The 27,719-nt window shown below is 40.1% G+C and overlaps 1 protein-coding gene across 1 annotated transcript in view; it reads right to left on the bottom strand.

The window, feature by feature from the left end:
- Positions 1-26,869, bottom strand: part of Znf704 (zinc finger protein 704) — a 196,785-nt gene extending 169,916 nt beyond the window's left edge. Inside the window, exon 1 of the mRNA XM_027952803.2 lies at positions 26,384-26,869. Within this exon, the coding sequence (XP_027808604.2) occupies positions 26,384-26,869 (486 nt within the window). The remainder of the gene's footprint in view (positions 1-26,383) is intronic.
- Positions 26,870-27,719: the final 850 nt, after the last annotated feature.

The raw sequence follows: 27,719 nt of genomic DNA, 5'->3' as shown, positions 1-27,719 counted from the left end.
ACTCATTCAACTTCACTTGGGGATAAAGAACAATTGGTCAATACCCTTTTAGAATTTCAGACAACTAAAGAATTCCTAAAGATAACCTGCTCAGCAAGGTTGCAATGTAAACAATAAGAGCAACATTTAAAAAAAAAGTGCCCCCCTTTTTAATAAACAATGGACATTGAAATTTTAAACACAATACCACTTACAATTACTACAAAGAAAATGAAAACGTTGCTATGAATCTAACAAAAACACATATAGTATCTGTTATCCTGAAAACGACAAAACAAAACACATGAAAAAAAATAAATAAAGACCTAAATAAATGGAGAGACATAGGTGGTAATATATTGGAAGACTTAACATAGTAAAGAAGTCAATTCTTTCCAAATTGATTTATAGGTTTAAAGCAATTTCTATCAAAAGCTCAGCAAGCTTTTTTTGTAAGATAGACATGTTTATTCCAAAATGGAAATGGAAAGCCACAGGACCTAGAATAACCAGAACAACTCTGATTAAAAATAAAAAAGAATAAAGTGATAGAAGTCACTCTAATTAAAGCATATTGTACAGCTACCGCACTTAACACCATGTGGTACTACACACTGAGGCCAATGGAATAGAAAACAGAAACAGACCTGCGCAAATATACCCAACCGATTTCTATCAAAGGTGGGAAGGCAGTTCAGTTGAGGAAAGGTAGTTGTCTAAGGAATGGCACTGAAACACTGGATATTCACAGACAGAAACATGAACCTAAGCCTCACTCATTCTACAAAAATCAACTCAAAATACATCGCTGGTGTGAATGTAAAACACACAGTCACCATGGACCAAACACACTGACCGTAAGAGTCAACAATCATACTCCTGGCCAATTATTCAAGAGAAAAGAAAAATTCACGCAAAAATGTGTTCACAAATGTGCAGAGCAGCCTTATTCATAACACAACAAAACACGAAACAACCCGAATGTCCTTCAGTGGCTGAATGGTTAAACAAACTGGCATATCCATATTACAGAATACTATTCAATACAAAAACAGATGAACTAGTGATGCACACAGTAACTTAGAAGGTTCTCAAAAGAATTATGCTGCAAGAAAAAAATCTGTCTTGAAAAGTTATACACTATACTATTCCATTTATATAACATTCTCAAAAGTGACAAAATAACAGAAATGGTGAACAGATTAGGGATCATTAGGGCTTTGGGACATCATGGTAGGATGGAGAGGTTTGTGGCAACATGAGATATCCCTGTACAGCACATAGGAATTGTTCTGCATCTACACTGCTGCGGACATGTGAATCTAATGTGATAATATTACACACACATACACACACACACACACACACACTCTCTCACACATTCCTGTAAAGCTGGTGAAATCTGAATGAGTCAGTGGATTGTATATATGTGGAATTTCTTGGTTGTGATACTGTATTATATTTATGCAGGATGCTGCAATTGGAGGAAACTGAATGAAGACTATATTGGGACCTCTCTGTGTTATTTCTTACCATTGTAGGTTAATCAACTATCTTTTGAAGCATTTTTAAAGGTTTCAAAGAATACCAAATAAAATTACCTTCATTTTTACAAGTAAGTAAATAAAGGCACAAATAGTAAAGGAGTTTGCTCAAGATTACATTTTTAGTTAAGAGAGAGAGATCATAAATAAGAGTCAGGCCTCTGAATTTTCCACTACACCATAATCCTTAAAACAAATAAGAAGCAATGACTACTGTTTCAGTCCTACTAAGGGATTAAAAAATATCAGCCAGGCAAGGTGACGCACACCTGTAATCCTAGCAGTTCAGGAGACTGAGGCAGGATGAGCTCGAGTTCAAAGCCAGCCTCAGCAAAAGTGAGGCTCTAAGCAAATCAGTGAGACCCTGTCTCTAAATAAAATACGAAACAGGGCTGGGGATGTGGTTCAATGGTTGAATGCCCCGGAATTCAACCCCTGGTATAAAAAATAAAATAAAATAAAATATGTGTGTGTGTATGTGTGTGTGTGTGTGTGTGAGAGAGAGAGAGAGAGATACACACACATACACACACACTTTCAAGGGCTGGAGTTGTAGCTCAATGGTAGAACATTTGCCTAGCATGTATGAAGCACTGGGTTTGATCATCAGCACCACAAAAAAAATAATAAAATACATAAATAAGGGTATTGTGTGCATCTACCACTAAAAAAATTTTTTTAAGGATACATTCAAGAGGCTAAAAATATAAATGAGGAGACACAGAATAATATTAAGGGACTAAGCACTAAATTTAAATATTATATGGTTCTAGCTTAAATTTAATAAGAACTCACAGGGGTGGGGGAGAAAAAGATGTGAGTTTGTTATATAATTCTACTACAATATCAGAATAAAACTAAGGCAAGTAACCTCATTTATATGGAAGAAACTCATAAGAAAAGAACCTCTTCTCCAGCTGTCCAGACTTATCCCAAATATAGTCTATGCTTAGGATCCTATTTTATGGGCAGAAAGTTGACCACAAAGGGAGATGGATGGTGTATGCTTTGGATCTGGACTGGCCCCCAAAGACTTGCATGTTAAAGGCTTAGTTCCCAGCTTGGCACTACTGGAAGGGGTTAGAACCTGTAAAAGGCTCCAATCATTGGGGGCATGCCTTCAAAGGGAACAGTAGGACCCCAACTCCTTCCTCTTCCACTTTTTTTCATTCCTGGCCACGAGATGAGTAGTTTTGCTCCCTGCATAGCGTGCTGCCTCGTCTCAGGCCAATCAACTAAGGACTGACACCAAAGTTGTAAGCCAAAACAAATCTTGTGTGTTAATTTATCTCAGGCATTTGTTACAGTGATATAAAGCTGACCCAGATAAAGGATACCATCACTGCCATGCTACCTCACTCCCATCCCCTGTGACAAATACACTGTTCCTGCAGCAAGCCGGAAGCACAAAACAACCCAGAAATACAGGTCCTTTTCTTCACAGAAATAAACCATACACAACAAATCTAACCCATCTAAGGTGAATTGTACATCCTTTAGACTCTAGGTTTAAATTTATTACCACTGTAACCTGTGGCTCAAAGGTGACAAAGGCATTGATATAATACTCAGTCCCAGATCAGCAACATAAATTGACAGCCAAACATTCTAAAGGACTAGAAATCCCTGTTCCACATGTGGGGCTGACTCAGTCTACACTGCCGTGAATTCCAGAAACAAAGAACATCACCTGGATTCTGACAAGGATGGTGGATTTTCAGGCTATTTATCGGCTTTCGGAAAAATAGGTTCTTACGGAAGATTTAAATTCAATTTTTCTGTTGCTCCCAATAAAATATTTGTTTGAACCACACTGTGTGCATAACATTGGTATTCCATTAAGTTTGTTTTGTGTCAATATTTTCTGAAATATTTTATTGCATTCATATGCTACAATACCTTTTTTTTAGGATTCCATATAAATTTACTGTATGCTTGCTGGTTTTATACCTTTATTTGTATTTGCTTTTCCTATATGTACTGACAGATACTCATAATCATTTTTACTATGGATTGCTTTCTTAAAATTATAGCCCTATTGGTTGCTTTTCATCACACATGTTGCATGGGATTATATTCCTCACAAACTTGTCTTTCTATTGTCTGCTGTTATTTCTCTCTAGTATCACCTTTCCACAGCTTCTTGATTATTTATTTATATTAATCCCACTTTAAAATCTTTCATAATATGTGCATCCCCAAATAAAACTTCCCTATAAAACTGAAGTGCATATTACAGGATGCATGACACTAGTATAGTATGTCCCTGGCAAAGATGATAAGGCTGAAACAGATCTGGCAATAATCCTGCCTCCTCCCCACCTCCACCTGTACTTCTGCCAGACTTCTTCTCATTCCTGGGTCTCTGGACTCTGTTTTGCTTTTTGCTAGGATGCTTGAGTACCATTCACCTCATTCTCTACTATCTCTTTTTCAACCTTTAATTATCACATTGTTGACTCCCCTACATAGTTAACTTTCCCTTTTCTGTGTTCCCAGGACACTTTTGAGCTCCTTACTACAGAACTCATCCATATTTTCTTCCTTTACTTGAGCAGAAGAACTCAGGTGGGGACGATGGGGAAGTGCCTGGTACAGCTGGTTACAGGTCAAATAGGCAAGATTTCTGGTGATTCCTCATCAGCTCTAGTCATCAGCCTGATGCACTGGACTACTTTGTTTCTGGAATTCAAAGGCAAGTCTGTTTCTATGGCATAGGAAAATGGGACAAGCCAATGACAAAGGCTAAAGCTTTATTTATTTTATTATTTTTAAAAAATTTTTTCAGCTCACCCAGTATGAGCCTCTCTCTACCTTTAGAAAGTGAGGCCTAAGAGAGAACATGCACGCTCATTCAGGATCCTATCGGGTTAGTAGCCACGTGAGCAACATAACCTGCTTCGTCCTGGATGAATCAAGATAGCAATCCCATTGAGACAGCAACAGGAAAAAAAGGGATCCAGTGAAATATACTCTAGTAAATGTCCAATGTGCTTTGGATACTATGGCTAGAATATTTTCTCTTGGACCTTTTAGATCTATACCAGGAAAGGAAGGACAGGAAACCAAAAGAGGGCTTTCGTGAGGAGAACCGTAAGATAACTATTGAGAATGATGCAATTACCTGGGAGTGAGCTTCTGTGCTGTCAAACTTATGGTAGGAAGAGTTGTACAGTAATCCCATTAACATTAATATATATATGCCATATCAATCATTAATTAAATAAGTTTCTACCCCTTTAATAATATTTGTTGTGACTTTCTCTGAAATGCATTAGTTGCTTCTTTGCCTCTTCATTGCGCCTAGTAAATTCTTCTTAGTGGCGTGAGATCACCATTGTGGAAATGTCACTGAACTGTAACCTAATGATATGGCCTCAGAAGTTACTTGTCATCACATTAAATGGACTCAAGAGGTGTTATAAATATGTATACATATTTGTAAAATTTTAATGATATATACTTTACTTCCTTCATCAACAGTTTCACTCTTGCTGCTCTTAGACATTGAATGTTAGTAGAAGGGATGTATGCTCTTCCTGCTAATTCCCAACTTAATCTGCTCTGTGCCAAGAAAACACATAACCATACATGCTGGAACTGAGTCCTAGGAAAGAGCCAACAGGGCACTGGGTTTGTGTTTCCCACAGGATTTCCCACAGGATTAAGAACTCCTAAGAATTAATAATCATTTCTATTTTTGAGCCTCCAGAGTGTCTAGCATGGAGTTTTGCATGCGATAGCACCAAATAAAGGCTTTCTGACTCGAATTAAGTATACAAGTTATATTTTGGCATTCGTTTTGGCTACTTGAGCATTGTTAGCTTGTTTGTCTTTGTTTTAAGGTAAGTCACCAAGAACAGAGTTTGCTAAATCAGTGTTCTCCATGTAAGTGACATCACCATTGTAGTCTGGAAGAATACACACAGCAAAAAATCTGAAAGATGAGTGAAACTCCAGATGATTATTAGTTCCTTCTTTTTCCTTACCAGGTCTTTAAAATGTTCTACAAGTATTGCTTCTATAATAAGAAAAAGTTACATAAAACCCAAGATTATTTTAGTAGTTCTGTGGAAAACAGGCTTAAATGAGGAAGAAATGGAGGTAAAAAGGAAGCAATGAGGAGACTTCAGGAATCAGAGTGTGTAATTTCAGAAAAAAGAACAAAACACAGTGGGGAAAAATAGGCAGGATCTGGTAACAAATGAAATACAGGGAAGAAAGGAAATAGAGGACATTATCAGAGTTTATGTATGTAATGAAGTGTTTGTTCTTTCCTTTTCCATTCATTCAAACATTTACTGAGCACCCTCTTCTATACCAAGTATTTTTATTGGGTACTAGTACCATACATAATGATGACAGAGAAAATGGGAATCAATAGGTGTTTCCTGGGGGAAGAAGGGATGATGATGATGATGGCCTGGAAATCACTGGAAAACAAGCTGAATGTCACGAGTTTGACATGAGTAAATAGAAGACTAAGCAGGAGGAGTAACAACAGAAGACGTCAGGGGCTGGGGAGGTAGCTCAGAGGTACAGCACTTGCCTAGCATGTTTATTCAAACCCCAGCACTGCCCCCTCCACCCAAAAAGGCGCTACATGATGGAAAATATCACCATGAAACTCTACAAATACATCAGATAAATAAAGAAGGAAGATAAAGAAGATAAAATGAAGATGAGATAAAGGAAAAATTTTAGAAAGAAATTATTTTTAAATTGTCATTTATTCAATCATCTTGAACTAGTCATTTAAACTCTATGGCCCTGGTTGCCTCCTGATTAACTTGAAATAATAATGACTGTAAGGATTATAAGAACTATACTCCTCATGGATGTGAAATGATGCTAACGAATGCAAAGCACTGTAAAAACCACAAAGCACAATCAATGCTTTGCTGTCATGAATCCAAGGGTAAAAAGAAGGACAAAAGCATTCATTCCCATTACATGTTTACCTTAAAGAGTAAAGCTCCTCTCCCCAGCGATATGCTATGAGTCCTAAGTTTTTCTCCGCTTCTACTCCCTAGTGCCTTCCTGTCAACTTTACCAACTTAAAAAGACACTAAAAATACTTAGCAAAGCAAAGATGAGAGGAACTGCCTGAGCAGGGCTCTCAACTCACTGGGCTCTGCTCTGCAAGAAAATATAATTAGAGAAACGTGCCTAACTTTGACATTGGTATCACTGTTTGAAAAAACTAACTTTCAAACAGGGATTGTAAGACAGCAACATTAAAGTGAAATTTCTTTAAATAGCTACAATTTCACTTATCTTCATAGTAAACTGAAATCAGAATATAAGTTACTATCTAATCCTAGCCACTAAGCTTAAGTTTAAAATTCCAGTCCGTTTGCCTAGCAGGACAGAAACAAATGGCAGGCAAGAAGGAAGAAAATCTGAGCCGAGACCGGCTTTGCAAGCTGGCAAATTATTAACCACTGACAGGTCTTCACATTTGTAAATGAAAACTACATTATGTATCGTATATTTTCACTATTTGTGCAGTTCTCATTTCACATTATAATTGCTTATTTGACTACTTCTCCTTCTAAATTGATGTTCCAAGAAGACTATGACTTTTCTTGTTCAAAAGCATATTCTCTGCACCCAGTATTGTAGCTAGTACAAGAGAAAACACTAAATGAATGTTTTGATATCCCCTGATGAAACAGTAGAGGAAATTTAATCTATTAATTTATTTAATCTATTACTTAATCTGTTTTCTTAGTTATATCTCTTGAGTAAACGCTTTTAATTCTGGGTGTGACTATACTTTGTGTACAACCAGAGATATTAAAAATTGTGTTCTGTATATGAATTATGAGATGTAATGCATTCTGCTATCATATATAAAAATTGGAATAATAAATAAACATAAGTTTTCAATTTTGATAACATCTAATTCACCAAAATTTTCTTTTATAATTAATGTTATCTGGTGCTTGTCTAAAAACTCTTACCCTAAGGATGTAAAGATATTCTTTGTTTTCTTACAGAAGCTTAATAAGTTATCTTTTACACTTACATCCATGATACAGTTTGAAGTAACTGTTGTACATGGTGCAGATCATGGGTAGGTGAGGTTCTTTCTTTCCCTCCTCCATATGAATGGTCTTTCCAGACTCCTAGTTGAAAAGATTTCACTGACTTTCTTTGGCAAATCATTCCAATGTGGATCTATTTTGGGATATCTATTTTGTTATACTAATCTACTTCCTTATCTTGTAGCACCAGTTTCACATTGATTAGATTACTATCAATATATAGTAAGTCCTGATATTAAGTAGAGTAAGTCCTCAAATTTCATTCTGTGGTGTTTTTTTGTTGTTGTTGTTGTTGTTGTTGTTGTTATTGGGTTCTTTTGGTAAGACATGGCCTAAATTGCCCAGGCTGACCTCAAACTCATAATCATCCTGCTTCAGCCTCATAAGCAGCTGGGATTACAGGCAAGTGCCATCATGACCATCAAATTGTTATTTTTTAAAATTATTTCAAAGATTATGGTTATTTGGTATTTACATATACATTTAAAATCAGCTTATTTCTACAAAAAAAAAAAGATCTGAGATTTCTGACTGTGATTTTCAATCTATAAGCAATTTGTAGAGAACTGACAGTTTAACCACAATGAGTTTCCTATTTGAACATGGCATATCAATTCATTTATTTAGGTCTTCTTACTCATTACTTACACATTACTGTTATTAGTGTGTCAGAAACCACACATGTTCTTCATTAATTTTATCCAGAAGAGTTTAGGGTTTTTTGTTTTGGTTTGGTTTTAGGGAGGTAGCGGGGGTTGAACTCAGGGGCACTTGACCACTGAGCCACATCTCCAATCCTATTTTTTGTATTTTATTTAGAGACAGGGTCTCACTGAGTTGTCTAGTGCCTTGCTTTTTGCTGAGGCTGGCTTTGTGCTCATGATCCTCCTGCCTCAGTCTTTTGAGCTGCTGGGATTAAAGGCGTGTGCCACTGTGCCTGGCCAGAAGTGTTTAGTTTTTAATGCTATTGTAAATGGTATTTTTAATATCTCATTTTAGTAGTTTTTATTGATTCCTTAGGATTTCCTCTGCATATGATCATGCCATCTTGCCAAAAAAAAGTTTTATTTACATTTTTTTCTAATCTTTATGCCTTTTGTTTTTCTTGCCTTATCACATTGGTTAAAACTTCCGGGGCAATAATGAATAAAAGCATTAGAGCTGACCTCCTTGCTTTCTTGATATTGATAGAGGAAATGACATCTTGCTATTAAGTATATTGGCTGTAGGGTATATATACGTATATATAATTTTACATATACATATATACAATTTTACATATACATATATATAATTTTACATATATATGATTTTATATATGTATAATTTTAAGGAAGTTATATCCTATTTGTGATTTGCCATTGTGGGGAGGGAGGTACTGGGGACTGAACCCAGAGGCAGTCTACCACTGAGCTATATCCCAGCTCCTTTTTTTGATTTCGAGATAGTGTTTCACTAAATTGTTGAGAGCCTAAGTTGCTGAAGCTGGCCTCAAATTTGTGATCCACCTGCCTCAGCCTTCTGAGTAGCTGGGATTACAACCTTGTACCATTCTTCATCAGGAATGAGTATTGAACTTTGTTGAATGCTTTTTTTTTTTACACCTATTGGGATAATCATATGGTTTTTCCCTTTTAAACTATTAATACCGCGATTTGCACCAACTGATTATTAAGTATTTAATAAAGCTTACATTCCTGGGGGAAAAATTCGGTCATACCAAATTATAAATTTTCTTAATAGCTACATTCAATTTGTTGGTATTTTTAGTATGTTTTATCTACACTCATGAAAGTTTGTAATGTTCTTGTCATTGTATAATTTTAATGTCAAGGTCATGTTGGTCCCATAAAACATTCTGGAAGGACATCATCTTACTCTTTTTTGTAAAGATTTTTGTAAGATTTGTATTATTTCTATCTTAAGTACAGTCATTCACAGCTTAATATGCATGGTAATATGTTCTGGGTAATACATCATTAGATGATTTTTGTAATTGTGTAAACATCCTAGAGTATAAATATATAAACAGACAGCTACAATGTCACTAAATAATATAATCTTCTGGGACAATGTTATATATGTGGTCCATGTTGACTGAAACGCCATTATGTGGTACATGACTGTATTTGATGGATTGCCCTGGGAAAGCCATCAGGCCTATGTGCAAAGGTACTTAATTATAAATTCCACTTGTTTAACAGATGGTGAGTTATTTAGATAGCCTTTAATTCTCATGATCAGTTCTGTTAATTTATGTTTTCCAAAGAATTTGCCGGTTTCACCCATTTGTCAAGTTTATTGCCATGGAGTTCCCTACTAACATAAAGTAATAAATCCTAATTATCCTTTTAAAGTCTGCAAGATCTCTAGGCTGTCCTTTCTTTCATTGTTGATTCTGGCAATTTGTGAGTTCTCTTGCCTTTTAAAGTCAGTACAGCTAGAGATTTACCTACTTTATTGAGCTTCGAAAAGAATCAGCTTTTGGTTTCATAGGTTTTTTTCTCTGTTGTTTGTCTGGTTTATATTTCATTGATTTTCTACCATATCATTTTTATTTCCTTCACCTTCTTTGTCTACCACCTTTGGAAGATTAGATAACTGACTCAAAGCGATATACTTCCCTCTAAGCACTAATTTAACTTCTACAACTTCTGCATTTGCAGGTATCAGATAAAGCTATTTCCTAAGCACCCTGTGATTTCTTCATTATCCACTAAATTATTAAGAAAATATTGGTTTCCAAATGTTAGAGAATTTTTCAGTTACATTTTTGTTACTTATTTCTAATTGAATTCCATCGTGGTTCAAAGCCTTTGGTAAGGCTTGGTTTGCCCCCTCCATTTGTATCTTATGTAACTTTGCAAATATTTGTTGTACAATTAAAAGGAATGTTTATTTTTAAATTGTTCAGTGTCGTGCTCCATAAATGTTAATTAAATAAGTTGGCTGACAGTTTTGTTCAAATATTCTATAGTATTACTTTGTTGGGGGCGGGGGGGGCAGTACCAGGATTGAACCCAAGGGCACTTAACCCTTGAGCCACATCCCTAGCCCTTTTCTGTATTTTATTTAGAGACAGTGTCTCACTGAATTGCTGATGGCCTCACTAAATTGCCGAGGCTGGCTTTGAACTTGCAGTGCTTCTGCCTCAGCTTCCAGAGCTGCTGGGATTACAGGCGTGGTCCAACCGGCCGGGCTTATAGTATTATTTTTTATGGCTACTAGTCCCTTTAATAATTAAGAAATCTAACTACAATTAAAATTAAAACATTCAACTATAATTGTGGATGTGTCTATTTCTCTTTCGTTATGTGGACTTCTAATATATTTTGAAACTGTTATTAGATGCATAAATATTTAGGAAGCTTAAAAATTTATAAACACAAAACCACAGCTGGGCAGAATGTTGCACTCCTGTAATCCCACTGGCTTGGGAGGCTGAGACAGGAAGATCATGAGTTCAAAGTCAGCCTCAGCAACAGCGAAGTGCTAAGCAACTCAGTGAGACCCTGTCTCTAAATAAAATACAAAATAAGGTTGGGGATGTGGCTTAGTGGTTGAGTGCCCTTGAGTTCAATCCCTGGTACCCCACCCCTCAAAAAATAAAACCTCATAGTTTATTTATCTTTCAGTTCTTTCAAAATTTAAGGTATCAAGTCCTACTGCTAAAAAGAAAAAACAAACAAAACATGAACTCTGAAATCCCTCTCCCCTCTTCTCTTAGTCACAGAACATAGAAGGAAGTGCAGTGGGACAGGTGGGTATGGAGAACCAGGAGAGCAGGATGGCAAGATAAGCTCCCCCAATACTTAAAATGCTATTCTTAACAGAAACTGAGATAAATAACAGGACACAAGTCTTCTTGGTAAATTGATTCTTTTTACATTATGAAATAGCTCTTATCTGTTCATGGGTTTAAGGTTCTAGGGAAAGAAAGTAGTCTGTTTTCCTTTTGTGTCTTTTCTTTTTTTAAAGAGGTACGTTCTCACTGCATTGCCCAGACAGGGCTCAGATTCCTGAAGTTAAGCAATCCTCCTGCCTCAGCTTCCCAAGTAACTGGGACTACAGGCACACATCAACAGGCAGGGCTTATTTTCCTACTGAAGAGGGATGGATATATGTCTTATGCCGAATTGAAAAGATGAAACAGGAGACCAAACTGAGCTTCTCCAAAGACTTTTTGCAGAAGGAACTCTATCGGCAGCAGGTCCAGGTTTTTCCCTGTCTTATCTCCATCACAACCCACTACTGATGCAGGACTCTAGCAACTATCCAGAGTAATGGATTGTGATAGCAGAAAAAGGGATAACAGCTACAGACCTACTTCCTGGAGTTAACTTCCATACCATTCTGGCCTATCACGATTTTATATTTCCACCCTGGACAATGCTTCCCCAAGGATGCCAACAACACTAAATACATACAAATGATATTTATAGTGTAGTTTGAGTTTTTCTTTATTTTCTTAATATAAAATTTTTTAAAATTTTTTTTTAGTTGTAGATGGACACAATAACTTTATTTTTATTTTATTTTTTTAATGTGGTGCTGAGGATTGAATGCAGTGCCTCACGCATGCTAGGCAAATATTCTACCACTGAGCCACAACCCCAGCCCCTAAACTTTTGATCTTGTATTTTTCAGTACAATAACCCGAGAGGCTCTCATTTTTACACTCTGTTCTCAGCCTCGTGAGCATCTCAGGGATAAGTCAGTGGCAGCTCCACATCTGCACAATAGAAATACTTTCACCCCACACAATGACTGTAACTTTACCTTTTTGTACCTTTTTTTTTTTTTTTTGACTGAAAAAGTGAACAGGATAAGAAAAGCAACAAAGAGAGGTTAAAAGAGGTCATGGTTGGTGAAAGGGTCACAGAGAAACAAGGAGAGTGGGGCTGGTACATATGTATACAGATAAGGACTTCTGACCCAAACGTCTACTTCTAGGACACTGGCTCACTTTTCACATAAGAACCACTCTTCAGGGCTGGGGTTATGGCTCAGTGGTGAAGTACTTGCCTAGCACATGTGAGTCATTGGGTTCGATCCTCAGTACCATATAAAAATAAATAAAGGCATTGTGTCCATCTATAATTAAAAAATAAAACAAAACACTCTTCTTTGGATCATGCTAGGCCTACGCTGCATACAGGTGTCTCTCTCTCTCTCTCTCTCTCTCTCTCTCTCTCTCTCTCTCTGTGTGTGTGTGTGTGTGTGTGTATGTATGTATGTACATGCACTTGCATACGTGAGTACAATAACACATTTGTTTGTATAAAAATCTCCAGATAGTGATGAATAGCACGATTTTAAGACTAAAACTTCTATACTCCTTCCATGCTATTTGGGATGCATGTCTGAAGCAAAATCTTGAATTCTTACTTTTCAAAACCCTTTACTTCTGCGTGGTTCACTGACACAACTCTAAACGACAGCTTCCTCTGAGTACCTGGACCACTGTTCAGATTGCTAATGGAGAAGGTAGAAAAGGGAGGGTTCTGTTGACAATGTGTTTGATCAGGGCAAACCTACTTTGTTGATCACTGTCAGTGTTGAAATAGAGCAAATAAAATAGAGTACAGCAGGGGATGTGCATCTGATCCTGGGTCCAGTCTTCTGCAGTTTCTGGATCTCTCTGAGCTTTGTTAAACATCACAAGTATGTAGTCTAGTATGTGTGAACATATATGCTGGTCTTTCGTATGTTGTTTTAGGGCATTTGTTGTTTGCAAACTTCCTTTTCTATTGAAAGAAAGATAACCAAAGCATGTTTGTCAAAAGATTCTGTACATGGCAAAGGATCTAAATATAACTGTGGGCATCTTTTCTCAGGTTGGGATCTTGATCTGTACTCTCAGGATGTTCCTTCCCTGTTTACTATTTGGACTAAGAGCTTTTGTCCTGAAAAGTAGAATCCTGGTCTTAGCCAAAACATCAACGTGCTTAATTCTTGGGGTACCCTAAATGCTAAAAACCTGAATAAATTAAGAACTCTCTAGCTCTCATTTCCTATCCATACCTCTCTGGTTGAGGTCCATTCCTTATTATATTCATGTCAAACATTTTCACTGCTAGCTGTGTGTGAAACAACTCTGATACTGTTCTCAATCCTGGAGTAGAGAGAAATAAGGGGTGGGTGGTAGGAAAGGGAGCTTCCCTATAGAAACTAGAAGTGGGAGACAGGAAAGAAGAATGTCTACCTAATTCATTCAGCAACTTGTCTGTGATGCTAGAAACTGATGTCAAAGTAACCAGAGATTATCTAAGAGGATGTAGACTGGATGTAATTCAATTCCACAGTTACTACTAGGAACTAAGGCTTTATCTTGAATTTACAAGAAATTCAAGGACCCACGGAAATAAGGACCCACTGTTGTCTTCTCTCTGATTCCTGAACTGTAGGAGACCGGTCCCCCTGGGCTGTGGTGACTCCAACACTGGAGCATACTTATCAGATGGCTGATCTTGTTGGACTGGATTCTTCTTTTTCCTCATATCCCCTATTCCACACATGCTGAACCTCTAATCTCTGTTTTAGCTTCCTGAAAAAACACAATGAATAAACAAGATTTCTTGGCAGTGAAAACCAAGAAAAACACCAGTGCAGCTGTGAGTCCGTAGTATTTAGAGCAAGTATGCAGGAGTAACTGCCAGTGGGCACTGGGCTTCTTTTAGGGGTGAAAGAAATGTTCAGTGGGGCTGGGGATGTGGCTCGAGCGACAGCGCGCTCGCCTGGCATGCGTGCGACCCGGGTTCGATCCTCAGCACCACATACAGACAAAGATGTTGTGCCCGCCGAAAACTAAAAAAATAAATGTTAAAAAATTCTCTGTCTCTCTCTCTCTCTCTTTAAAAAAAAAAAAAAAAAAAAAAAGAAATGTTCCAATATTAGATTACGGTGATGATTGCACAACTGTGACTGTAATAAAGAGTGCTGAATGATATACCTTAAAGGAGACAGTGAGGGCTGGTGAATTCTATCACAATCCTGTGGCTGAGAGAAAGACACAGACAGATGGAGGGGCACTACATTTGAAGTGTTCTGGAGCCCAGGCCTGGTGACTTTCCCTTCTCTACCAACATGATCTCCCTAGGTGTTCTCATCTAATCCTAACACTCTCGATACTATCTGAGAGCCGTGACTTCTGAAGTTCTGTCTCTAGCTTTGTCTTCACCACAAAACTCCAGCCTACCTGACATCTCTACTTGCAGGTGTAACAGTATCTTCAACTTGAAATAGTTAAGACAGAACCCCCTGATTCCTCTTTCCAACCTGTATCTTCTTTCTGTAACATACCACCATGCACAAATTTTACTGTCCCCCCAACTAGAATGTGAACAGGGGCCCTCCCCAAGACTGACTCTCCTCCGTGTCCTCGGTGCAGACAAAGACTAGAAGCTCAGTGAATATTTTTTTTCCAATGAAACAGCTATGTAATTGAATGACATAGCAAAAGAAAGAATGAAAGAATAGGAGGGCAGAAGGAAAAATAAATGAATTATCAGTCTATCACTGAACTTAACCAAGATCTTTGAGGCATCTTAATTTTAACACATAGAAGGCATAGTTTACAAACAATGAAAACTATATCATTTCTATTATAATTTCTAAAGCAAGAATAATTTCCCCCAAATAACCTCTGTGCTAGATTGAAAAAAAAATCAAATACAGAAATCAATATGGGAAATGGAGAGAAACACATACTGGAAAAGAGATCTCTGTTGGCATAAGAATAAAGAGTGAAAAGTACTGCTGTCACTCAATAGACAACTAAAAGCACATTTTCAGAACCTATTATCACCCACCAAATACTCGGATAAGAAATGCAAATAGAAGCCCCTACTCTTGGGTAATTTCAAATCTTCCCTTTCCCATAAGCACCTCTTTCTCCCCACCCCACCCCCAAGAAACTGTTCAGGCTTTACACAGTTCAGGTGTCCATTTTTCCCCTTTTCTGAGAACTTTTACTATAAACATTAAATGATAAAACAAGAATGTCAAGTAGACATTCTTCACATAGTTGTTTCTGTAAGTTCTATGATCCTATTCTAATATTTCCATTATTTTTCTAATATTCTGTGAGATCAGTTTTGAGTTGGAAGTATACAAACCTGCTAGTTATAAACATTTTCAAAAGCTTGTATTTAAAAAAAAATCTTCTTTAAACTTTGGATCCTAACTCAAATTAATAGAAATTACTAGAATTTGATTTTCAGTAAGCATTTGCAGCTGATTTGCAAAGAATTTACACGCTACGGGAAAGCATTTATGACAACCTACGAAAACTGTATTTCACATTGTTTTAATTTATAATTGACTCCAAAATAAAGTCTCCTCTCTCCTTAAAATTCCATTGTTGCTTAGGTACCAATTCCAATTATTTTTTAAATCTGTTGGTCCCAACTGTTTTCTGAAATGTTTGACAAATATCTATGTCATTTGATATAAAATTACCTCATATATATTTCTTTCTGCAGAAACTGCCCCATTTGTCTCGGAGGCTTATTTCCCACAACTATGAAATGAAAATAATGATATCCTCCTTCGAAGAGATTATCAAGAGGGTCAAATGAGGTGAGCAATGAGAACCTTCCTTAAATTGTAATGCACTGAATGCTGGGGAATACGGAAATAAAGTTTAACAATACCTAATAAAAAGACCTAGCACATGGTATTCAGTGTTCACAAATGCTTAACCCCGGTATCTATAATAAGTCAAAGTGTTGTTGACCGATGCTATGTCAATCCTAATATCCTAGTAAATTTCAATATTCTTTTCATTTAGGCTGTCCCAGCATTTTCAATCATTTTTCTTTTAGAATGTGAAAAACGGATTAATAAACACACTTTCCTGGGTATAAACACCTCGTGGATTTTAGCTCCCTTGACACTCTGTAATTCTGTTATGATCACACTTCTCCCACTGTCTCAACCACTAGACCTACAGTTGGAGCCTGGTCTGTGGAAGGGAAGGCAGAGCTCCCTACTAGTTTCTCAACTTCACACGTGAGAACAGTGTTCACAGCTAAACAAGTGAAAATCTACCACATGAAATATTCCTTGTTCTAGAAACTTGATACTGAAGAAGTTATCACCTTTATGAGGAAAAATATTTCAAAGCTTGCATGGCCCGATAATAACACTTAAACTCTTCTCGGTGCTTTTAACATTTGCTTAGCACATTTTGTTTGTTTAGAGAGAGTCTATATTGCCCAGGCTGGCCTCAACCTCCTTGGCTCAGGCTTCAGTGACCATCCCACCTCAGGTTTCCCAGTAGCAGAGACTATGTTAGTTATCTATCTCAAGCTCTGAGAAACTTTCCACGACTTTCTCCATTGAGAAGAGGAATTAGGAAGCCAAAATAATTCCCAAAGGAAGGGTGCTCTGGAGGATCTGGGGAAGCCTCTGCAGCCCAATAAATATGGAAATGCCACTACCTATGTTCAGCACCCTAAAAACTCAAAATGGCCCTTTGCATATATGGTGTTATATTACTCTTCTAATTTTCTGTTTGAAATATTTGATAACTTAAAAAAACTCTATCTCTATTTTTAACTGGAATTTCCCGAAGTTGATTAGCCACAAAGTTTTCCTTGCTCTCCTTGGACATCTCCTTTAATAGTGGAAGTAGACAAACTTTGGGCTGCCTATCCTCTTCTACCCCAAAATGCCCCTTTTTCCAAACAAGAGACCAAGCCCCAGACACCAGTGCAAAGGAGGATGGGAAGATCAAGCCCATACCCTAGAAAGCCTCAGCACATGCGAGGCAGAGGTGGAAGGGGACATCACTTTATTTCTACAGCAGCTTTCAACAGCAATGTTCAGTGGGGGTAGGAGCGTTTTCCTACCCTTTTGGATGGTAGCCAGGTTTTCTCCAATACCAAGAGCTATACGTCTGAACAGACTGATGAACACAGGAGATGGAATGTCTCTGTCCTTTTTGCACAAGTAGATAAATGACTCACAGCCTCCTGAGCTGAAAGAGAAGATTAAAGCTCACTGCATATTACCATGGAATACCACAGAGTTCAGATGAATGGAGTCACTTTAGGAAGCAGATCTCTAAAATACCTCGAGAGCATGAAACAGGGAGGAGGCTGGAACAGCCAAAATAACTTTTTAAAAGTTTAAAGGATTTGGGATTCTTGAACAAAATCTTCAAATAAATCCTCTCCAAAACCATAAAGGAAATAAACTGCCATCCAAGTCTAATTTGGGTAGATCTCTGGGCTATATTTAGTAACAATTACCAATGAGGGAATAATATTATCCCAATTTTTGAAATAACCCTAAGGCATAGAGGTATTAAGTAACTTGATAAGGCCACAGAACTAGCAGATAGAGAAGCCAGAATTTGAACCCAGAGCCTGTGCTACATAGCTGCTTCTCTTTTTTTAAAGTTGTGTTAACTTTTTTTAAAAATATATTTTTATTAGTTATTGATGAACCTTTATTTATTTGTTTATATGTGGTGCTCAGAATTGAACTCATTGCCTCACACATGCTAGGCAAGCACTCTACCACTAAGCCATAACCCCTGCCCCTACCTAGCTTCTTGATCTTCAAAGAGGTAAGAGTGAGGTAGGGGTACCTTGGTGGGATCCCTTGCTTTGACTCAAGCCTGTTCTCTGGCATCTTACCAATAAGCCCAAGATGAAGGTCAATTATCCTGACCACAGGTTTTATCAAATGATATTTCAGGGTACATAACCTTTCAAAAGACTGGATTTAATTTGAAATGTTGGAGTATTTTTGACATTCTCTTATTTCCACTAGCCACCCAATTAGTCTCAATTACCGAGATATGACTTTCATTTTACCTTCCATTATGACAAGAATATAAGGAAAGCAAGCATGCTCCTTGCAACCTCTGGGTGAAGCATGCAGACCATGCTAAGTCAGCCCTTGGGGCAATACCAGGGTGGCACCTTCACCTCCTTTTCATCTCAAGGCCCTGTGGTGTACTGCAATATGAATGAACCCCTCTTATATGCTTCTGCAAAGTTCTAATCCCCAAATACACTTTTTCCTTCAAAATTTAAGAGCCAAACCTTTCTGTCCTTCATATAAGTTCTAGATTTTCCAAAATAATATCTTCAATGAAGTGTATGAACTTAATCACCTTAATTTCACTACCACGTATTTCAATGTTATACTCTGTTCCATTTCACACAGTAAATAGGTTATTTGCCAATTCAGTGATTTAAAATTATTCTTTGGTGAACCAGGAATTACCTCCTGGTCATGTCATATCATTGTCTTCATATAGATTTTTTGGCTGCAATTGTTGTAAGGTATATGTCAAAGTTACATCTCAAATTGTGGTGGTCCAGTGAGCTGTCTGGGAATATCTCATCATGATCTTATTAAAGGCAAAGAAGACAAAGGACTTGGAATATTTATACGATTTGGCAAGACTGTTATGTTAGACTACGGGTCCCCTGAAGATGACAATAAGCCCTTATTTTCTGTTGCTTCCCACCTGTGTATCAGAAACACTGTAAGAAGTGGCCTTCAATAAATATCTCCTAACCAAGAAAGTAAATAGAAACAGGGACCGAAAACCCAGAGGAAATCATCCTTGTTTCAATAACATGGATTTGCTAAGCCAGGGGTTAGTTATGGAAGTTTTCAAGTATTCAGAAAGTCTAATGGAAACCATGCATGTACCTGAAAATGATATTGCACAGGGCAACTAAAAGGTCAAGTTTCTTTGACTTTTTGCAAGCATTACATCAAGTCATTGTGACAAGACTGTTTCATACAGATCACAGGTTCTGATATTGCACATTGGAGGAGGGAAGAATAGGCTCCTACTCCTTTTCCCTCCAAGTCCCTCCTGAGGTTGGAGAACACATTAATCTGTCAGATGGATACTAATTAATAGAGTCCCCAGATTTTTAAAGAACCCAGAAGCCACAGGGCTGTGGCTTTCTCTGGCTCCTTCAAAGAGGCAAGGATAAGCAGATTCAGGATGGAGCTTGACTTCTTGTTTTTTGCTAATGTTTAAAGGATTTGGGATTCTTGAACAAAATCAAGAATGTTATGGGACATTCCATGCAACTGATAGTATAATGTTGAAAGAGAAGAGATCCTAGTTAATGCTTGACTATTAATTATGTCTTCTAGGCAAATTTGCCAGGGAGCACCACCAGAGGGATCAGGGGTGCTGGCTCACAAGGAAGTGCAGCTCTTTTCCAATTTGTTACCATTCTCTATGTGTTCCTTGGAACTCTCACAGGGCGAGGGGACAGGCACAGGTAGGATTCATATAGTGTCCCACATATCATACCACAGCCACATGTAAGGCAGCCTCTACCTGAAAAACTTTATGAAGAACAAGCATTCCAAAAGTAGAAGTTCATAAGCAGTGAGTGCCGGAACATTTCAGAAAATTGTGATTCTTTATCTATAGCTCTCAGGGAGTGAACTACAGATTGCTCTTAGGCACAAGGAACTAACCCAAAAAATGTGGGTGGTATCTCGGGGATAGTAGAGCAGCGCACTAGTAGAGCCCCACCTAATCTGCTGGCACCCCATCCCAAGCTAGACAAAGCATTCTATCTACCCTGCATAGTCTGGGTGCCCTCAGTGGTCAAGCAAAGGGCTTGTATTACTAGATAATCTATTTCCTTTCCAATTCCAGCAGCCTTAATTCAATGAATGACAACTCTGTCTGGTATCTTACACATATGCCTTTTGCATGAGCCAAGAAAGAGACAAGACAGACCATTTGCAAGACACATACTTGTTAGCAAATTGGAATGCAGTGTTTGCTGCAGAGTCCCTGCCAAAGGCTCCTTAAAGTCACTTGATACTGAAGAGATAATCTAATAGATGTGTTAACCACCCCTGAAGTCCTGACATATAGGAAGCAGATTCCATTTGATTAATATTTATTGAGCACTGAAAGTGGGAACTCTGATATATTATCACCTAATTTTAAAGCCATTCTTTCCCAGCTTTTCAAATCTTTCAGTGGGAGCTGGTGGGTAGAGGGAAGGGTGTAGGGGTTAGGGCTCAAACCCAGTGCCCTACCATGATAGGCAAATGCTCTACAACTGAGCTACATTCCCAAGCTGATAAATGAAATCTTGATAGAACTTTTGGCAGTCTTTTGTTTAGGTTTTTCCTAAGTTTCTTAAACCAATAAACTATCATTTCAGAAAAATGATAATGTTCTCTGTAGATTCTTGGGTTCTGATTCCTAAACTGCTAATGCCCTATTGAGGAGCACAGTTCTAGGCCTTGTTATCTTAGCCCCTTACTGTTTTGCCTTCACTGAATAGCAACTTATTATTCTATCTGTCCTCTATTTGACAGGGTCTTTGTGGTTTTTTTTAAATTAAACTGTAGTTGAAGGTAGTGTTTACTGTGCTACTTAATATTTCTCATACAAGGGTCCAAGAGGTATGGGGACATGTGGGGAGGAGTGTGTATGTACCCCAGGAATCTTATCAAGGCAGATAAATGTATAGCTTCCTTTGCTCAGAAACTGAAAACCATGTAATACAAAGTTGTTGTTCTTATTTCATTTAAGGCCTAAATTAGTGTCTACTAATATAATCAATCAATAAACTACAAATACTTGTTAGCATCAATTCTTTTATTCCCTCAACCATGGGCAAGGAATGGGCAATATAAATGCCAAATACATATGAGGAAGTTCAAGGGCTGTATTTAAAATCCCCAGCTATAGATGCAAACCTATGCTTCCCACTGTGGCCATCTGTCTGGAGTGTGATATTTCACCTCTAAATCAGTACTCTTTCTTGGAGAATAGGGCCATGCTGACTCTCAAGTCAGAAGTTCTCCTAAGATCCTTCTTCACATATTTAGTACAGTTCCTTTCTCATAAGGTTCTGCAAATACTCGTTTTAATATTATTTCGGAAACTATTGCCATTTTTTCACTCCTATGTTTTATTGATTTTATTGGATCACCCTTTGTTTTCTTCAGTTCACTGACCCAGGAGGTCTTCACCATCTCTCGCCCCACCCATTCCTGTCCTCACTATTCTTAGATCCCATATCCCATCAACATACTCATATCCTTGACGACTTCCTCCTTTCCACTGCTCACCCACCTGGTGAAACCCTGCCCCTGCTGAACCCAGCTCTCTGCTTTCTCTACAGGAGGCAACACAGTGTAATGCACAAGGGTGCCAGCCCTGCAATTAGACTGCCCAGGGTGCAAACTGCTGCTCTGCCACCTAACAGTTGTGCATCTTCAAGTAAGTTAGTTATGCCTTTTGTAAAATAAGACTGATAACAATAATACCTGCTGGCTATGTTACAGATATCCACGGAGATGTAATGAAGTTTAAACGAGTTTACACACGTCAACTTGTACCGGCCATGGTAAGCACTTAATAAAAATTAGCTGGGATTATTTTTATGATTATTACTTTATGCTTGAGCCAACAGAATGTTGGGAAAAATCACATACCCAGACAGACTGCTTACACTACAAATGCAGAACCACAAACCTTGGATGGGTCCTTGATACTGTCTGGCAACTCTATGTGTGTCTCCCTAGCATATTTACTCTCCTGCTCTGCCATGCACCATTTCATGCTTTCAACTCCTACTTCAAATCTCCCTCACCCTTAGTCCCTTTCTCTTCTCCTGCATGGGGAAAACAGAGGCCACTCACCAAGTACTACTTCATCTCACCATCATCTAATATAGAAAATATACCCACATTTTGACTTGTCTTCTCTACTATCTCTCCATCTCAATGGAAGAAGAATCCAAAGGCCAACCCTCTACTTGGGTTCTAGATTCTTCTCCTATTTTCCCCTAAGAACTTTCCTCCTACAATTAGTCTGCTCCTCTTTGCATATCTGGTTTCTCCCTAAGGTAATCACCCATGACCCTCATCTTTGGATATTCAGGACCTTGTATGATCCCTCCTCTAAGTGTGAGTGGAATCTGCGACTCACTTCTAACCAAAAGAATATGCCAAAGACGATGGAATCTGCTCCTGCAATTACACTGTATTATGGAAGACTCCATCTTGCTAGCTTCTCCTTATTGAAGCCCACAAGACAAATAGCTGCAGGACAGACAGGGTGAGGTTGAGAGGCTGCAGGATCTAAGGACATCTTCCAGGTAATAGCCAGCAAGAAGCTGGGACCCTCAGTCCTACAGATGCAGGGGAATGAACTCTGCCTACAGCCCAAGTAAGTGAAATCTTCCCTGGTCAAACTTCCAGATGAGAACTCAATCCACTTAACCCCTTAAATTCAGCCTTGCGAGACCGATGGCGGCAGGCTCAGTTAAGCTGACACCAGGCTCCTACTTCATTGAAACTGTGAGAACTACTTTAAGGCAAAAACTTTGTGGTAATTTGTTACACAGCAACAGAAAACTAATACACTCACACCCTTCTAGATAATTTCCATCATGCTCTAGTCACTATAGTCTATTGCATCTCATTTTAACAATAAAAACAAACCTAGACATAGGCCCTCTACCTATTCCCTCCTTCTCTGTTCTCCAAGAAAACCTGTCAATTTTTTTTTTCATAAATCCTCTTACATCCTCAACTCCCATTTGCTGCTAGCTCTTTTAGTCACATCATAAACTTCCTCTATCAAGGATAACCCTAAGTGCCATATTGAATAAGAAAAAGTCTCTTTTTCTTATTCAATATCCCTGCAATATTCAACAGGTTCATTACACACCACTTTTTGGAATTATTTCTTCTCTTGGTATAGTGGACTTTATATTTTTTTATTTGGATGCTGCCTGTCAACCATCTTCACTGGCTTCTCCTAGACCCAAACTTACAGCATCCTGTGCCCCAGCACCTGCTCAAGGTTCTCTTCTCTTGCCCAGTGGAACTACCTATGCATTGGGCTTTAAATGACATCAACATGTTGATGGCTCCCAAACCTCTCTTTCTAGCCCTGACCTCTTCCTGGCTCCACATCCTACAGCCACTGGCCTAACTGCAATCTTCATTCAGAGGAAAGAATCATCATCTCACACTTAAGATGTCAAAAACAAAACGTTTGATTTTTGCTCTCCCAGTTTTCCCAATCTCAGTGAATGGCACAACTAACCACTCTTTATATCAGGGCCTCATCCTGGATTACCTTCCTTTCCTTTACCTCATCACCCAATCCATCAATAAGTTCTGGCAGGCTGCTCTTCACAATGAATGCAGAATTCATCTCAACTCCACTCTTGCCGTCCTCTAACTCCAAGCAGTCCTCACCACTCAGTGGACTGCAGCAGCCATAGCCACCTAACTGATCTCTCTGCTTCCACTGCTGCTCTCTATTCACACAGCATGATCTGAGAAATGCAAATCACCTGGTAAGCTTTTACTGCCAAAGACTTTCCAGAGACTTCACACTCGACCTCAAAAAGGCCCACCTTTTCTATGTTGCTGACCCAGACCTGCTTCTGTGAAATACTGCCTTCCTACCAAGTTCCTGCCACAGTCATGTCTTCCTCCTTTCTACTTCAAGACTTGCAATTGTGATTCTCGGTGCCTGGAAAGACCTTTTCCCCCCAAGCAAATCCTAGATCTCAGATCAAACGTCTCTTCCTAAGAGAGATGGTCCCATGTTCTCTTTTCAGCCCAGACTCTAGGATATTAATTCCGTCAGAGCATTCATCAAAATCTCACGTGTCATAAATAAGTGAACATATATATAAGCATATCTTTGATTGTTGTCATGACACCTCTCATTCAATGTGAGCATCAGGAAGATTCCCCATTGTGTTTGAGAATGGCACCTGGCACACAGTAGGTGCTCAATAAATATTTGTTGAACTAATGAATGCATGAATACAACATGTTTTCATTCTGGTTTGAAAAAATTTTTTTGTAGTTGTAGATGAACAACATACTTTTATTTTGTTTATTTTTTTTAATGTGGTGCTGAGGATTGAACCCAATGCCTCACACATGCTAGGCAAGCACTGCCACTGAGCTTCTGCCCCAGAACCTGTTTGCATTCTTATGTGCATTATAACAAAATTCTTTGATATTCCAATACAAAATTTCTTCAGATGGAGTGTCATAGTGTCTTTAAAGCAATTGTTTTTAAAAGGAAAAAAAGATAGTTATATCTCAACGCATTTATTATATAAGTTTCTGAAAAGCTGTGAGCCAAGCAATGTTATAAATTTGAATGGATTTTTAAAAATTGGAGGTGTGAAAAAATCTTTTTTGATAATGTCAACTATCACACCCTAGATATTCTGTTTTTATACTGTTGATTTTTTTCCTACATTGAGTTTGCTTTGATCACAGAGCATAAGTTATTGTTAATTTTTCTATTATAAATTGTGCAATCACTATTCAAACCACAAGACACATTTTCAGTATGTCTGAACAAAAATATTACGGAGTCACTACTCTTATTATTCAGTGTCACTGATACCATGTGACTTAATTCAAATCCAGCTATATCCTGTGGCCATACAATACAGGCTTTTCAGCAGACCATGGTAATGAGTGTGGTCACAGTCCAGATTCCAACAAGCAGCTGTCAAAAACTATCATCCCAAATGACTATTTGCTGAACATTTCTCACTCTCAGAGATCAAACTTCCAGGGTGGTCTGGGAAAGAAATTTGTGCCCAAATCTATTCTCAGTCTATTCTAATTGCTAATGTTTAACATTTCTTTGGAAATACAATTTCATGCTTCAGCAGCTGATTTTCATTTTGGGGTGGGGGGGCAAGAATCAAAAGATTTTTTTAAAAAAATTAGTCTCTATTAAGCTCACTTGTTTGTCTTTTTTCCTCTGGAAATACCTCTTGAAAACTCCCAAGAAATAGTTATTCAGCTGATTTTAAGAACCACTCTTGAGAAAAATCACTCACTTCCTCGCTTACCACTTGCTGCCCTCAAAACTTCTTAGCAACATACACGGTGCATGAACCTCAACGTGGTTGGCTTTGTCCAATCGCATGCCTGAAAGCCCAGCCAGTCAGTTGTGTAATAATAAACCCCTTATCTCCTGAAGATACACAAACGGAAAGATCTCCTGGTGCTTCAGTGCACAGGGGGACTTCGCTAGAATTCTCAGCTGAAACATCCATTTTAAAAGCCAAATCCCTCTCCTCCAACCGCCCCCCTCCCCACTTTTCGATTTCCCTTTTCCTCCTTTGCAATTTTGAGGTGGGGAAAATGCTAACCCAGGTCGAGCTTAAACACGGGAGAACGAAGGGCAATGCCAAAAGCTGCTAGCAAAATGCATGCGGAAACCAATGGCTTGTTTTTTGCTGCACTGGGCTTACCGGTTCCCTCACAAGTGCCTGCGTGGAAAGTCATCAACAATTGTTCTCGGGTGAAGGAAGGGGTTGCGAGATTGACAAGAAAAGCTGCTCCATAGTTGCAATAAGCTTGAATAGTCCTCAAAATAAGAAGGGTTCAGTCTAGCATCCTTAGGAAGAATAAAACATCTCACCACCACCATCCCACCTCGCCCGTCCTCACCAGGCGCAAATCGTCACCCACCTCGTCCGACCTCCAAGTTCCCCTGCCTACCCTGGAGAAGTGTCCTTTCCTCACACCCACACAAGACAAGAAACCCGACCCGGCCTATAAGCAAAGCAGGAGAGGCCGCCTCGGAGAGGTGCAGGGGGCCGGAGGCGCAAGCAAATCAACAGTTCCCTCGCTCTGCCCCGCGCGGCCGCCGGCGCCGCCTGACACACCCCTCCCGGCCGGGTCTCTAGTCCTTGGCCTCAGCCAGGCGCCTTGCCCTGGGGTTCGGAGCCCAGGCCAGTCCCCCTCCCCGGTCCGGCGAGTCCCACGAGCGCCACCGCACCCAGCACGCACCTTCAACGCGCCCCGGGCCGGGCCCTTGGGGACCGCACGACCCGGTCCGAGGGGTACGAAACGCTCCTCGCCATCCTCGTCGTCGTCGTCGCCGTCCACCACCTCGACGACCACCTCCTCGTCCTCGTCTTCCTCTTCATCATCCTCCTCCTCCGCGCCCCCTCGGGGCTTCTCCTCCACCCTACCGAGTCCCCTCCGCCGCCTGCTCCCGCCTTCTTCGTCCTCGTCTTCCTCCCCCAGAAGCAGCAGCACCGGCGACGAGGCGGCAGCTCCGGCGGCGCGCGGGGGGCCGGTCCCGGCGCTGCGCGGTGGCGGCAGAGGCGGCCTCCAGCTCTCCGGGACTGGGCCCGGGCCCGGGGCAGGGGGCGGGAGTCCGTGCAGGGCTGCTTCCTGGGCGGGCGCGGACGCCGGCCCAGCCGGCTGCAGCGCGGCGCCCCCGCGGCGGCTGCCCAGGCTGGAGCGCTTGGCTAGACGCCGCGCCTGCATGCCTGAGCGCGGAGCTGCGGGCCGCGGCGTGGAGCCGGAGAGTTTGTCACCTCCTCTTCCTCCTCTTCCTCCCCAGGCGGTAGCTTTGGCTGCAGGCGCCCGGGTCGCGGGGCGGCGAGGGGCTGCTGGAGCCGCCTCCCTGGGCTTTGCGGCTGCCACTGGTCGCAGAGGCGCGGGCGCCGCCTTCGCTGGACCGGCCCGCGGGGACGCCGGCGGCCGGCGGCTACGGCGGGGCGGCGCGGCGGCCGCGGGCGGGGGTGGGTGTGAGCGAGCGGCGCGCTGCCGCCTCCGCCGCCGCCGCCGCCCGGGAGCCGCGGGCCGCGCTGCGCTCCATGCGGCCGGCGGCCGGGCCGGCGCGCGCCTCTCCCGGCCCGCTGCGCCCGCGCGCTCCGGGCCTACCGCTGCGGTCCCTGGGCGCGAGCTGTTTGTGTGGTGTGTTTTCCACCACCGCCCCCCTCTTCTGGAGCCATTCCTCGCAACCCTCCGGTCCCCCCGTTCAGACAAAACCCGGACTGGATTTAGTTTTCCTACCTACGGTCTCCAAAAATCTGGCCCTTCGAAGCAGCTTGCACAGACGCCCGGGCTAACCCTTAACCCCTTACTCTACACGAAGGAGCATAGACTTGTTGGAAGTAAGGTGGTCGGTCAAGTTAGACTTTGAATATAGAGATTTGCTGAAAGTCGTTTTAATGGTCACTAATGTGCATTGGCAACTACACTGAGCTTACGTAAAGTTGAGGGAAAGTGTGCCAATCTGAGGTTTGGGGTCAATTACCAGCATGAATCTTCAGTCATTTTGAATTTTTGAAACACTCTTCTGTCAATGTCTACCAATCTCTCAATGGTGAGC

Source organism: Marmota flaviventris, chromosome 15, assembly GCF_047511675.1.
Source record: "Marmota flaviventris isolate mMarFla1 chromosome 15, mMarFla1.hap1, whole genome shotgun sequence".
NCBI lineage: Eukaryota > Metazoa > Chordata > Mammalia > Rodentia > Sciuridae > Marmota > Marmota flaviventris.
This window is presented reverse-complemented; position numbering and strand designations above follow the sequence as displayed.